The sequence below is a fragment of the Bufo gargarizans genome, chromosome 2 (genome assembly GCF_014858855.1).
Source record: "Bufo gargarizans isolate SCDJY-AF-19 chromosome 2, ASM1485885v1, whole genome shotgun sequence".
Classification (NCBI taxonomy): domain Eukaryota; kingdom Metazoa; phylum Chordata; class Amphibia; order Anura; family Bufonidae; genus Bufo; species Bufo gargarizans.
The window spans coordinates 681332569-681346859 of record NC_058081.1 but is presented as its reverse complement, the minus strand read 5'-3'; the positions used below and the strand labels follow the sequence as shown (position 1 = coordinate 681346859).

At 44.5% G+C, this 14291-nt stretch overlaps 1 protein-coding gene across 1 annotated transcript; it reads left to right on the top strand.

The window, feature by feature from the left end:
- Nucleotides 1-394: 394 nt before the first annotated feature.
- LOC122928958 (gastrula zinc finger protein XlCGF17.1-like) lies at nt 395-13693 on the top strand. Its single transcript, XM_044282310.1, has 2 exons — nt 395-447; nt 11912-13693. The coding sequence occupies exon 2, from the start codon at nt 11944-11946 to the stop codon at nt 13054-13056; it is 1113 nt and encodes a 370-aa protein (XP_044138245.1). The 5' UTR covers nt 395-447; nt 11912-11943; the 3' UTR covers nt 13057-13693.
- Nucleotides 13694-14291: the final 598 nt, after the last annotated feature.

The window sequence follows — 14291 nt, the reverse complement described above, 5'->3', positions numbered from 1 at the left end:
CATAAGGTAAGAGCCGTCATGTGCAGTGTATACACGTGTGTGCAGTGACATGTAATGGAGGCCATGTATTCAGTCACTGTGTGCTTGTGTCTCCACAGATGGATCCAGGAGGAGAAATCCACCAGAGAGATGTCCCCGTCCTCTGTATTCCCAGGACTGTCCAGAGGAGAAGCTCCCAGAGAACCCTCAGGTACATGGAGCTGAGCCCTATACACATCTATATAGAGGGGTCCTGCAGTCATAGAGGGGTCATAGATTGTGGGGGTCTCTTCTGTGGATCTGTTAGATTTCCCACCTGTCTGCTGTATTGTCCTGAATTGTTACAGATGACAAATCAGGGGGAAGATCTGACTGATATTAAAGTGGAGGATGAAGAAGAGCGGATGATGGGCGATCCCCCGTGTAAGAGTGAGGTGGAGGAGGATGTTCCAGGAGATGTCACCACAGGTAAGGAATCATGAATGGAGAAAGTGACTTCAGATTCTGTCCTTGGTGCCTTCAGGACAGGAGAAGAATCTGATCACCGGCTGCTGCGCAGCTCTTTGCATACCTGCAGTGGAGGCAGAGCAGCCAGCACGGGACTTGCTCTTCTCTCCCCAGCAGGAGAACATTGCATTTCCGTGCAGCCACCACAGGGAATACACTGTAAAGAGATCACTGCTTCCTGGAGGTTGTATTCTTTCCTATTACCAGAGCTCCCCCTGGTGGTGGCTGCAGGTATCCAGCTAATGTTGCATAAGGAAAGGTTCTGGTGTAAATCCATGGAGAGATCCGGTGTTCAGGAAGAGCTTTATATATCTGAAGCGCCCGGTCCACAGTTTCTGACTTGAAAGTTGGATAAAGTGGTTGTGGCCAAAGACACATTTTTTTATTACAATTTGTATTTGATTTACGTTTCTTCCACTGGATAAAAAAAAAAAAAAAAAGTCAATTCTTCAGAAATCTGGTGCTTTGCGCACGTTCTTCCCTGGGTGTAGGTGGTCCATACTAAGTTCTGCTCTGGGGCCTTATGAGATCGGCGTATCCGCTGCTGATGTTCAGGGCTCTTCATAGCACTTCCTTCAGAATTTGAAATCCGCAGCCTGTCCTGGTGGTATATAGTCTATGGGAGCGCATCAACAGTGAAGGCAGGAAGAGGTCCGCATGTGAATCCACATTATTACTGAAGCAATATGATGACAATCCGGATGGTATATGATCCGGAATCTGTGTGTTTTCTGCAGCCATAATACAGACGGATTACTATACGGTCACGTGAAAGAGTCCTTAGTACATATGGCTCCAGCTCCACACAGCGGGCGGGTGAGTAACTGTGGGAGGAGCTTAACTAGGTAGTGGAGCTGCTGCCGATCACCTGTGTGCTATACAGACAGCAGCTTCACTGTGAGGTTTAGATGTGCCCCCCCTTACCTCACAGATCTCCTGCACATCTCGTGTCCCCTCTTACCCCCTCACAGATCTCCTGCACATCTCGTGTCCCCTCTTACCCCCTCACAGATCTCCTGCACCCCTTGTGTCCCCTCTTACCTCCTCACAGATCTCCTACACATCTCGTGTCCCCTCTTACCCCCTCACAGATCTCCTGCACATCTCGTGTCCCCTCTTACCCCCTCACAGATCTCCTGCACATCTCGTGTCCCCTCTTACCTCCTCACAGACCCCTGCACATCTCGTGTCCCCTCTTACCCCCTCACAGATCTCCTGCGCCTCTTGTGTTCTCTCTTGCCCCCTCACAGACCCCTGCCCACTGACTCTTCTTTACCTTACACAGAGTTCCTACAAAGTTGTCTCCCCAGTGACCCCTACCCCCCTGTCGTCAGTGTCATTTCCAGCTCTCCCAGACCCTCATCCCCCACAGAGCTTTGCCACCTAGTGTCTCTCTCTTGCCCCCAAGAGAACCCTTGCCTAATTACTTTCTCCTTCACTCCTGCACATTGCCTCTACCAGGGGTCTTCTCAACCTTGACCTCTTTTCAACCCTGCCATGTTTAGTTTTTTCCTTCCTCATTGAGTACTGCCACCAAGTGTTTTTCTCTATGGAGCCCCCATAAATGTGTCTTCCCCTGCCCACCTTGCCTGGTTTTCTCTACGGAGCCCCCATAAATGTGTCTTCCCCTGCCCACCTTGTCTGGTTTTCTCTACAGAGCCCCCATAAATGTGTCTTCCCCTGCCCACCTTGCCTGGTTTTCTCTACGGAGCCCCCATAAATGTGTCTTCCCCTGCCCACCTTGCCTGGTTTTCTCTATGGAGCCCCCATAAATGTGTCTTCCCCTGCCCACCTTGCCTGGTTTTCTCTATGGAGCCCCCATAAATGTGTCTTCCCCTGCCTACCTTGCCTGGTTTCTCTATGGAGCCCCCATAAATGTGTCTTCCCCTGCCCACCTTGCCTGGTTTTCTCTACGGAGCCCCCATAAATGTGTCTTCCCCTGCCTACCTTGCCTGGTTTTCTCTACGGAGCCCCCATAAATGTGTCTTCCCCTGCCCACCTTGCCTGGTTTTCTCTACGGAGCCCCCATAAATGTGTCTTCCCCTGCCCACCTTGCCTGGTTTTCCCTACGGAGCCCCCATAAATGTGTCTTCCCCTGCCCACCTTGCCATCTGTGCCATTTTTCTTATCCTTTACCACATCTTCCACCCCATGACACTGTGTCCTTCCACATTTCCATCTCTAGTGCCCCCTTGTCTCCTTTCCATTTCCTCTCCTGTATCTCACTCCGGTACAACCTCTTATACCTGCCCCTTTCTGTGACTTCAACAGGATTATGCTGCATTGTGTGCCTCACCCTCCACCCTCAGATCCTCCCCTGGTCCCTTCTTCTCCAGGACCCTGACTCCTTAATTGAACGGGACCCAGACATTTCTGAAGGTGGCCATGGTTTCTGCAGGACATGACAGTCATAAGTTGATATGTTTTACCTATATTTTTTGGGGAAAAATCCCAAATTTACAGAAATTTTGAAAGTTTTGTAAAGTTGATTTTTCTCTGCTTTTAAGACAGACAGTGATACCGCACAAAATGGCTGTTACCTGACATTCCTCGTGTCTACTTTATGTTGAATCATTTTTGTAAATGTAATTTTATTTTTTTAGAACTGTAGAAGGCTAAGAATTTTAGAAGCAATTTTTCAAAATTTTAAAAACCAATACGCCGGTCTTAATAAAGATTAAGCGCTGCGCCGCAATCTGTGCCTGAAATAGGGGTATTTAAGCTTAATAAATGAAATGCAGCACCATGAGAAGTGTGGACCCCTCCTGTTCATACTGATGCGTGTATGTGTCCCATTTCCTCCCGTTCTCCCTCTTCCCTCCCTTATTGACACTTACCCATCAGGCCACTCAGTGTTTTCATGGCTGGCCGCGTCACAGTGGGGAGGGAGCCCTCCCTCCTTCTCCGCTGTTCAGCTGCTGTTGAGAGCATGGTATGCGCTGTACTATGCATGCACCATGTTTTCTGATAGGAAGTGATACTAATCTGCACAATAGCACAGCTTAGTATCGAAAAAACTGGAAATCCCAGTATCAAGCTGAATCGGGTATCAAATTATCGAGACTTTAGTACCTGATGCCACCCAAGTATGGGCACACTGCAGAGCTCAGACGGGAAGGAGCGCCATTTGAAGAACAGGATCTCATGTTGCATTTGAAGAGACCCTGAGGTATCCCTACTGTGGAAACCCCCACAGAGATTTTGTAAACTACTGTCTGGATATACGTCAGGGCCCATGCACACGGGAGGCCTTATGTGGTTATTTACACAGTGTTGGCTGACAAGTGCAGAAGCTCTGATGTGAACTAAAAAGGAGGTCCCCAAGAATTGATCCCATTTTGGAAACTACACCCCCAAGGAAATTATCGAGTGGTGTCGTTACCATTTTACCTTAGAGGTGTGAATCTGTAAGATGTGTGGCGTATATCCGAGAGTAATGAGGTGGTAACATTACAGGGGTGAAGGGAATACTCCATGGATGAGAGGTGCCCTATAAAGCAGTCTCTCCGGCCCAGGCCGGGGTTTCCAGGGCAGGTTCTGCAGTCCTAGTTGTTGTCCGTTAGTATCCCCCTTTTGGAACACTCTGCATCTGTCATGTACTTGTTGACGCGCGCTCCTGCGCCGATACTGGCCTTGCTATGGTGGTGTTGCGGCATAGTCCGGTTACTGTGGACGCTGGGGCTGGTCGGTCTTTTAGGGAGCAGATATGCCGGGTCAGTCAGGCTCGGAGCCGGAGTCGTGTGCTTCCTGTCGGCCGGTACTTAAACGGAGAACTGCTGACCACAGTGTCCTGTGATTTGTCTTCCTCGCGATACTAGCGTTTATCTCCTGGCTTCTGAAATCTCTTTTGGGTCCTTACCTTCCTTGTTATTTGAGGGACTTCACCAGTGAAATATTGTCCTGGTACAATATGGCCACCAACCCTTCCAGAAGTACTGGGGCCCTCCTCTTCCTGGTCTGGAAAATTCAGGGCCTTGATCACTGCCTCTTGCAACTGAAGTAATGTTCAACTCTGACCTGCAAATCAAAATAACCTCTCGGCAGTATACAGCGCCATCTGCACAATGTGTGCGGCCAGCTTCTTGTACCACGCCTTCTCTATTCTGTATGGTGCTGTAGGATGCAGCCTCTGATCTGAAAGATCAACCCTCCCATGTGCCTACTGTAGGGCAGCACGGTGGCTCAGTGGTTAGCGGTAGCTCAGTGGTTAGCGGTAGCTCAGTGGTTAGTGGTAGCTTAGTGGTTAGCGGTGGCTCAGTGGTTAGCTGTGGCTCAGTGGTTAGCTCTGGTGCATTGCACACTGAGATTCTAGATTTGATTCTGACCAAAGACAACATCTGCATGGTGTTTGCGGGGGTTTCCTCCGGGTTCTCCAGTTTCCTCCCAAACTCCAAAGACAGACTGATAGGACACTGAGGGGGAGATTTATCAAACTGGTGTAAAGTAGAACTGGTCTAGGTGCCCATAGCAACCATCCGATTCCACCTTTCAATTTTCAAAGGAGCTGTGAAGAATGAAGGGTGGAATCTGATTGGTTGCTAGGCGCACCTAGGCCAGCTCTACTTTACACCAGTTTAATAAATCTCCCCCTTAGGGCTCATGCATGGCCCTTGTTGGCTGGTGCCCGTAATGTGGCTCACAAGGTCCGCAGTATACGGGCGCCGGCCTTTTGTGCACCACATCACGGATGTGGACTCATTCAAGTTAATCTTAGAGGTGCGGAACAGAGGCTGGATGGGTCCAGGTCTTCATACAGAGGCACATGGTTGGTGCCCGTACATTGTGGACTGCCATCTGCGTTCTGCAGCACGGACACAGGCTAACAACAACCGCGTGCCTGAGGCCTTAGATTGTGAGCTCCACTGGGGACGGCGCTATATAAGAGAGGAAGATACATACACAGTCCAGGATGCAGTCTGGCTGGGGGTAGTGGTGCCCTGGGCAGGCGAGCCTGTGTTACTTGGATTTAACCACTGGCATGTTCCCTGCTGCCACCCTTCCTGAGCAGGGACCTAGGGAGGCCTTTGCAGTTTTTGCATTCTGTGCCACAAGATACAGGACCTCTGGACTTAAAGGGAACCCGTCATCAACTTTATGCTGATCTCACTGAGGGCAGCATAAAATAGTGACAGACGAGCTGATGTCAGCGGTGTGTCAGTCATCAGCTAAACGTCGGTGGTTGCCGAGAACTAGCATCATAATGATTGCAGCCCAGGCCTCGAAGAGAGTCCCATCTACCTGAGAAGAGTCCTGGTTATTATAATCTCCAGCTCTCACCCATCTGCTGATGGTTGGCAGTTCTCTACTAGATAGAAAGGGAGACAACTAGGTAGAAGCCGGTCAGTCATCAGCAGGTGGGCGGGAGAGCAGGAATCTCCAGGACTCTTCTCAGGAGGCCGGGACTCTTTTCCAGGCCCAGTCTGCAATGATTGTGATGTTGGTTCTTGGCAACCACTTACTTTTACCTTATAAATGACCGACCGCTGCAATCAGCTCACCCGTCTCTACTTTATTCTGCCGTTAGTATGGGCAGCACAAAGTTGATGACAGGTTCCCGTTTAGACAGTGGTGTGCTGGTGTAGAAGGTCTCCACACACAGGGTCCAGCAGTGGGCGCTATTTTCCCACTTACTCCTCGGACGGGGACATTCTGGGGGATCAGTCCAGGCTCCAGAGCTTCTCCAGCACAGCTCGTACATTTTAATGCCATACCTTGTACTCAGGGCAGGCATCGGTGGGATTTAACCCTTCCTTTATGCTGTATAAGGGACTCGTCTACCCACATGATTTTTTCAGGGTGTCCACCTCAGCCGGTTCTAAAGTGGTCGAGGACAGACCTAATTTTGATTAGAAGGTCAAGTCTCATTTTGGGGCGGATATTGTGTGTTATTGGAGTCTGGTACAGAGATCTCCTCTGCAATATTGTCATTTCTGGCCTACTTACCAGCAGTGGCAGAGCGTGGGTTGCCAGCACCCGGGGCAAGCCAAAAATTTCTCCCCCCCCCAGCCTGTGGGCACACCCCTTTTAATAGATAATATAGTAGATGTCACCTGCAGTCCTATGTAACACCACAGATAACACAGTGATAACTGAGTACCGATAATGTAGCAGATGTCAGCCACTTGCAGTCCTATGTAACACCTCAGATAACACAGCGATAACTCTCTGAGTACAGATAATGTAGTAGATGTCACCTGCAGTCCTATGTAACACCACAGATAACACAGCGATAGCTCTCTGAGTACAGAGAATGCAGTAGATGTCACCTGCAGTCCTATGTAACACCACAGATAACACAGCGATAACTCTCTGAGTACAGATAAAGTAGTATATGTCACCTGCAGTCCTATGTAAGAGAGAAGCCATATGCATGTTCTTTCAGCCTCTTCTCGTCTCTGCAGAGTTTCACAGAAAAAATGTTAGGTTCCTCACTTTACTATCATCCTCTCAACAACTCATCCTGCTGCCCCCAATACTGTGCTAGAGCCAGACAGATAGTCCTCGAATAAGAACAGTCACCGTCCTGGGACCAGCTATCTACTAGTATATGTCTATAAATAAAAATATATATTTGTTCCGAACTACTATTTCTTTTTTTTCCCCCAAAAAAAAAACTTGGGCCAAAAATTGAGCACAGATATCATCAGTGATGTACGACACTTATCAGCTCTAAAAAAAAAAGAAAGTATATGGTAATTGGTAGGCTGTAAAACTAGCCTTGTTTTTCCATTTTTTTTACCAATTATAAATAAGTGGACAAGCAAAAAAGCTTTTTTTTCAATTACCTTTTTAAAAAAAATTCAGATTTTTTTTTATGTCCCACAAGGGGACTAGAACTCACAGTAGTCCTATTTTTGGTACAATCCACTGCAGTAGTTATCTTGACAGTTTTTTGCTGACACTTCGCCTATCAGACCCCCAGTCTGTGGGCACACCCCTTTTAATAGATAATATAGTAGATGTCACCTGCAGTCCTATGTAACACCACAGATAACACAGTGATAACTGAGTACAGATAATGTAGTAGATGTCAGCCACTTGCAATCCTATGTAACACCACAGATAACACAGTGATAACTCTCTGAGTACAGATAATGTAGTAGATGTCACCTGCAGTCCTATGTAACACCTCAGATAACACAGCGATAGCTCTCTGAGTACAGAGAATGCAGTAGATGTCACCTGCAGTCCTATGTAACACCACAGATAACACAGCGATAGCTCTCTGAGTACAGAGAATGCAGTAGATGTCACCTGCAGTCCTATGTAACACCACAGATAACACCGCGATAACTCTCTGAGTACAGATAAAGTAGTAGATGTCACCTGCAGTCCTATGTAAGAGAGAAGCCATATGCATGTTCTTTCAGCCTCTTCTCGTCTCTGCAGAGTTTCACAGAAAAAAATTTAGGTTCCTCACTTTACTATCATCCTCTCAACAACTCATCCTGCTGCCCCCAATACTGTGCTAGAGCCAGACAGATAGTCCTCGAATAAGAACAGTCACCGGCCTGGGACCAGCTATATACTAGTATATGTCTATAAATAAAAATATATATTTGTTCCGAACTACTATTTCTTTTTTTCCCCCCAAAAAAAAACTTGTGCCAAAAATTGAGCACAGATATCATCAGTGATGTACGACACTTATCAGCTCTAAAATAAAAAGAAAGTATATGGTAATTGGTAGGCTGTAAAACTAGCCTTGTTTTTTCATTTTTTTTTTTACCAATTATAAATAAGTGGACAAGCAAAAAAGAGCTTTTTTTTTTAATTACTTTTTTAAAAAAATTTAAAGATTTTTTTTTTTTTTACGTCCCACAAGGGGACTAGAACTCACAGTAGTCCTATTTTTGGTACAATCCACTGCAGTAGTTATCTTGACAGTTTTTTGCTGACACTTCGCCTATCAGACCCTGCCTTTGGCTTTCCTATGTAAGTCTTTCAGTTGCCGTAGCAACTATTAGAACCCTGCGATCGTGTTGCGGGGGCCTGATGAGGTAAAGAGGTAGCCCCCTTCTGCTTTACACCCCGTAGAAACAACGGTTGCTACCAAGGGGTGGTACTAGCCCCACTCTGACACCCGGCTTGGCTCCTAAGATAGCAGTATGCTGTAAATGTACGGCACGGTGCAGAAATGTGATACTCGCCATGCAGTACATTACTGCATCGTGTGGGAAGGGGTTAGAGATGTTTGGTTGTGGTGTTTTTGGCTTCCTGTCGGTGGACTCCAGTCTTCAGATCCATGATTATCAGGAAGCTCCGATGTCACATGTGATTATTGTACAGACACAGACGTCTCAGTGATGATTCCCTGCACTCACACGACACTTCATTAGCTCCACCTTCTTAATTCTTGATCGGACCCTCGTTCCCCTTCGAACATCCTGAATTCTTACTGTAATGGATCCAAAAAGGTGCTTTATTACCTCACTCTGTCTGTTCCACTACATACTATAGATATCTATATACCTGAGATCTGGTGACTGTGGGGGTATTAGGCCATACAGCCCGCATTGTCAAATCTATGAATTCAGTCTGAGACTTGCGCTTTACCTCATAGCACATCATCTTAAAAGAAGACTGTGGTCCTGATCCGTTTGTCCATAACAATGTAACAGAGGGTCTCTCAAGAGACGTCACAATACAAACTGCACGTGTTATTAAGTAAATCTCTTAAACCTAATGAGGCCGGTGTACTTACTTAAAATGTTCATGTCAGAATGTTAATAGTAAAATGAGCATTTTACAAGTACAGCTAGAGAGTGAGAGTGCGAATAATGAGTCTTGTATTTCCGAGCTGTACTCTGTCTACCTGTAGAGTAATTGACAAGCGCCTTTCAGTGCACCTCCTCCCGTGCTGCTGCTGGAATCTGACACATGCTCAGTACAAGCTGGAATTATAAGCTTTAATTCCTCACTGCAACTTCTGCTGGAAGAATGAGGGATCTCTCACTACAGAGTCAGTGTGAGATTTCAGCAGAAATATCTCTAAATGGGCAAGACATGAATTATTCTAGTGAGTACACCAACATCATCAGGTCTAAATGTGGAGGAGGATTGCGCTGCAGGAGAAAAATCTTCTAGTAAATATAAGTTCCTTATGGAAATCCTAAACCATTGGGATCACAGACCAACTTTGCAACCTTCACTGGTATGGAAATCTGTGGTATAGAAAACGCACTATGGTGTAGCGAGTTCAGACATCAAACGCACCATGTGAACAGGATATACTCACAAGATTCCAGATGGGTGAGTGCCCGTAGAGATCTAGACGATGTTTCCTATAGGGCTCTGCTAAAAGAAAACACTATGGTGCAGTAGAAAGGACACGGTGCACGCCTGCAGGACAAATGTACTTACAGAACTTCTCTGGAAAAATGCAAAAGAGATCCTGACGGAGTCTTCACAAGCGGCCGGGCAGATCGAACGGACAGAAGTCCAAAGACGTCAGCATAGGATTTTTCAATCGACCAATTGAATGCTCCCTTGCCTGGATGGTGACGAACCACAGCCTTCAGAACGCTCTCAATAGAGGAATCGCATGTATAATACACACCAAAGGGTCAGATGAAAAATATTTTTTAATATACTAGATAAAAACAAAAATCACAGCATGAACTGCATATAAAATATCTAAAAAGCCCGACCCGGGTTTCGCAATGCTGCTTCGTCTGGGGCATTGATTGGTAACAGGATACCGCTGAGTTTTAAATTAGCAGAAACACCTCCCCCATCCCACATCATTGGATTAGTAGAAGGGGCATGTAACACACATAGAAACAGATTAAAACTGAACAAATAAAATACAGCAAAAAAAACAGAAAAACAGAAACTGACAGGGTGGCGAAAATAAATAAATGCGAAAAATACACCTTTACAAATACATTTACAATAAGCATTTAAAATAAGCAAGCATTAACGTCGCACTCAATGTTTAACCCTTGCGGTTGGATGGTGCCCAAAAGGAACATCCATTCCACCTCTTTTTTATTTATCAAGGCAATATAATCCCCTCCCCGAATTGGGTTATGTACCAATTCTAATCCAAAAAACCGCAAACCTTTGGGGTTTTTATTATGATGGATCTTAAAATGCAATGAGACACTATGTGTCTCAAGACCTTTTTTGATATTGCGGATGTGCTCCTGCACCCGAGTTTTTAAACTCCTTGTGGTTCTGCCAACGTATTGGAGCCCACAAGGGCATTCCAACAGATAGATTATACCAACATTGTTGCAGGAAAACCGGCCTCTAATTTTCAAAGTCGTATCTTTGGTTCTTTTAATTACAACAGTGTCTACAGATCTCGCTCGGTCTTTTAAATTGCGGTTTTTACATCTGTTTCTATGTGTGTTACATGCCCCTTCTACTAATCCAATGATGTGGGATGGGGGAGGTGTTTCTGCTAATTTAAAACTCAGCGGTATCCTGTTACCAATCAATGCCCCAGACGAAGCAGCATTGCGAAACCCGGGTCGGGCTTTTTAGATATTTTATATGCAGTTCATGCTGTGATTTTTGTTTTTATCTAGTATATTAAAAAATATTTTTCATCTGACCCTTTGGTGTGTATTATACATGCGATTCCTCTATTGAGAGCGTTCTGAAGGCTGTGGTTCGTCACCATCCAGGCAAGGGAGCATTCAATCGGTCGATTGAAAAATCCTATGCTGACGTCTTTGGACTTCTGTCCGTTCGATCTGCCCGGCCGCTTGTGAAGACTCCGTCAGGATCTCTTTTGCATTTTTCCAGAGAAGTTCTGTAAGTACATTTGTCCTGCAGGCGTGCACCGTGTCCTTTTCTACTGCACCATAGTGTTTTCTTTCTAGCAGAGCCCTATAGGAAACATCGTCTAGATCTCTACGGGCACTCACCCATCTGGAATCTTGTGAGTATATCCTGTTCACATGGTGCGTTTGATGTCTGAACTCGCTACACCATAGTGCGTTTTCTATACCACAGATTTCCATACCAGTGAAGGTTGCAAAGTTGGTCTGTGATCCCAATGGTTTAGGATTTCCATAAGGAACTTATATTTACTAGAAGATTTTTCTCCTGCAGCGCAATCCTCCTCCACATTTATCTACATAGCGGACTTTTCCCACATCGTCTTTTGGATTTGCAGCGCTAGAGAGAACAAGTATTTCAAACAGAGACTCATATCTTTTTATCTCTTGAATCATCAGGTCTAAGATCAATTTGATAATGAATGCAGTTTGTGGTGACTGATCCTTTTAAATGATTGTATTAAAGTGATGCTCCAGTGAAAGCTTTATAAGGCTGGAATCACACATGCAGTGTTTGGTACCGTTTGTTTTTTTGTCAAAGCCAAGTGTGGATTCATAGTGAGTGGCTTAGTGAATAGTGCCACAGTGTCCATGTGTAGATTCATAGTAAATGGGTCAAATTTTTATCTTCCCAGAAATTCCCCTCAAGAATTCAGAGAGAAAGTTCATGTTATCACTAAGTTATAAAGCAGAAAATGAAGATATCATGCAGTGCTCTATAGGAAAAAACCTCAATCTACATCCAGGACTTCACAGTACAGATCTGTCATATAATCCCCCTAATCAGGAGGAACCTTCTCTTGACCAATCACAGATTGCTACCCCAAATACAGTTCAAAAAGGGGGTAAAAGGTTACAGTATGGTGAACGGTCCACAAGAAGCTCAGGTCTTTCTACACACAGAAGAAATCATACAGGAGAGAAGCCATACTCCTGTTCAGACTGTGGGAGAAGCTTTAAATATAAATCAAGTCTTCATACACATAAAAGAAATCACATACGAGAAAAACCATTTTCATGTTCAGAATGTGGGAAATGTTTTATATATAAATCAGCTCTTGTTACACATGCTATAAGTCACTCTGGAGAGAGGCCGTATTCATGTTCAGAATGTGGGAAATATTTTAAGTATAAACCGAATCTTGTTGCACATGAGAAAATTCACATAGGATTGAAGCCATATCCATGTTCAGAATGTGGGAAATGTTTTCCGAAAAAATCTGATCTTGTTATACATCAGAGAATTCACACAGGAGAGAAGCCATATGCATGTTCAGAATGTGGGAAATGTTTTAGACAGAAATCATTTGTTATTCTACATGAAAGAATTCACACAGGAGAAAAACCATATTCATGTTCAGAATGTGGGAAATGTTTTAGGAGTAAATCGGCTCTTGTTACACATGAGACTACTCACAAAATAGAGGAGCCATATTCATGTTCAGAATGTGGGAAATGTTTTAAATATAAATCAAGTTTTGCTAGACATGAGAGAAGTCACACAGGGGAGAAGCCGTATTCATGTTCAGAATGCGGGAAGTGCTTTACAAATAAATCACCTCTTGTTATACATGAGAGAAGTCACACAGGAGAGAAGCCATATTCATGTTTAGAATGTGGAAAGCGATTTTCAGATAAATCATATCTTGCTAGACATGAGAGAAGTCACACAGGAGAGAAGCCGTATTCATGTTCAGAATGTGGAAAGCGATTTTCAGATAAACCATATCTCGTTAGACATGAGAGAAGTCACAAAGAAGAAAAGCTGCATTCATGTTGAGAATGTGGGAAATATTTAACACAAAAATGACATCTTGGTAGACATCAGATAAATCATATTTCAAACAATTTTCACATATTTTAACATATTGGGTTATTGATGGACCTTAAACAGTCAATAAGCGAGTTCATTTTTTGGTTGGAACTATCCTGGATCTCCTAGACACGAGCAGGATCCAAGTAAGAAACATATTGTGGATATAATGAAAAGAAGAAGAGCCTTAATTACCCCCAGAGCAGTGAAGATGAATTGTCCTCATGAACCTTGCTTCTTACCACTGTATTCACACCTCCACCCACACTGCGGGAGAATCCAGAGTGACATAGTGAGAAGTAACGATGATCCATATAATTGTTTTATAACGTATGTGGACAGATTAATATTTCATCTTCATCCAGTCTTCAAAGGGATTGTTCGCCCTGGGGGCTGTTCTGGCAGACCCTCAGAGTGGCTGGACCCTTGGGGGGAATCATACTTACCTAATCCGTGGCACTGGATTTAACAGTAAAAGAAAATCTTACATTTGTGCCACAACAGCATCTCTATGGTTCCCTTTATCTCTGTCTGATGTGTATATATCTTGTATATATTTTAGGTTGTGACCAAAGTGAAATAAAAGACCCTTCACTTCATATTATCTTTGTATGTGCCGTGGTTTCTGTAGCGCTTACCCCGGAGTGTAAAAGGGTTTCCACCGCTGGAGGGTGTCCTTTTCCCGATCGTTGAGGAGTCTGCTCAGCATCCAGTAGTGATCCAAGTGAAGAAGCTCTTCCAAGTGCTAGTGTTATAGCTGTAAATGTGTAACCCCCAATAAGAGACAAGACTCTAGATTGAGGGTGAAGAATAACTCACTTTATTGATTCCACAGCTCGGCCTTTTATGCAGGAACACAAACTACAGCAAAAGATAATGCACTCACAAACTGGGGCTTGGTCACATAGCTTACAAGTAGACACTGTGTTATTACCCAGACAATGGACCAGAGTGTTATCTTGTGTATTGTAATTAAGTAGGTCAGTCTTGTGGTTAGAGCAAACGGACTGTCTGGAAGTGTGTCTACACATACAGTCATGTGAAAAAATTAGGACACCCTTTGAAAGCATGTGGTTTTTTGTAACATTTTTAATAAAAGGTTATTTCATCTCCGTTTCAACAATACAGAGAGATTAAAGTAATCCGACTAAACAAAGAAAACTGAAGAAAAGTCTTTTCAAGATCTTCTGTAAATGTCATTC

Bases quoted from the DNA above. Each gene is read 5' to 3' on its own strand.
- LOC122928958 (XM_044282310.1), top strand. From the start codon at position 11,944: ATGTTATCACTAAGTTATAAAGCAGAAAATGAAGATATCATGCAGTGC.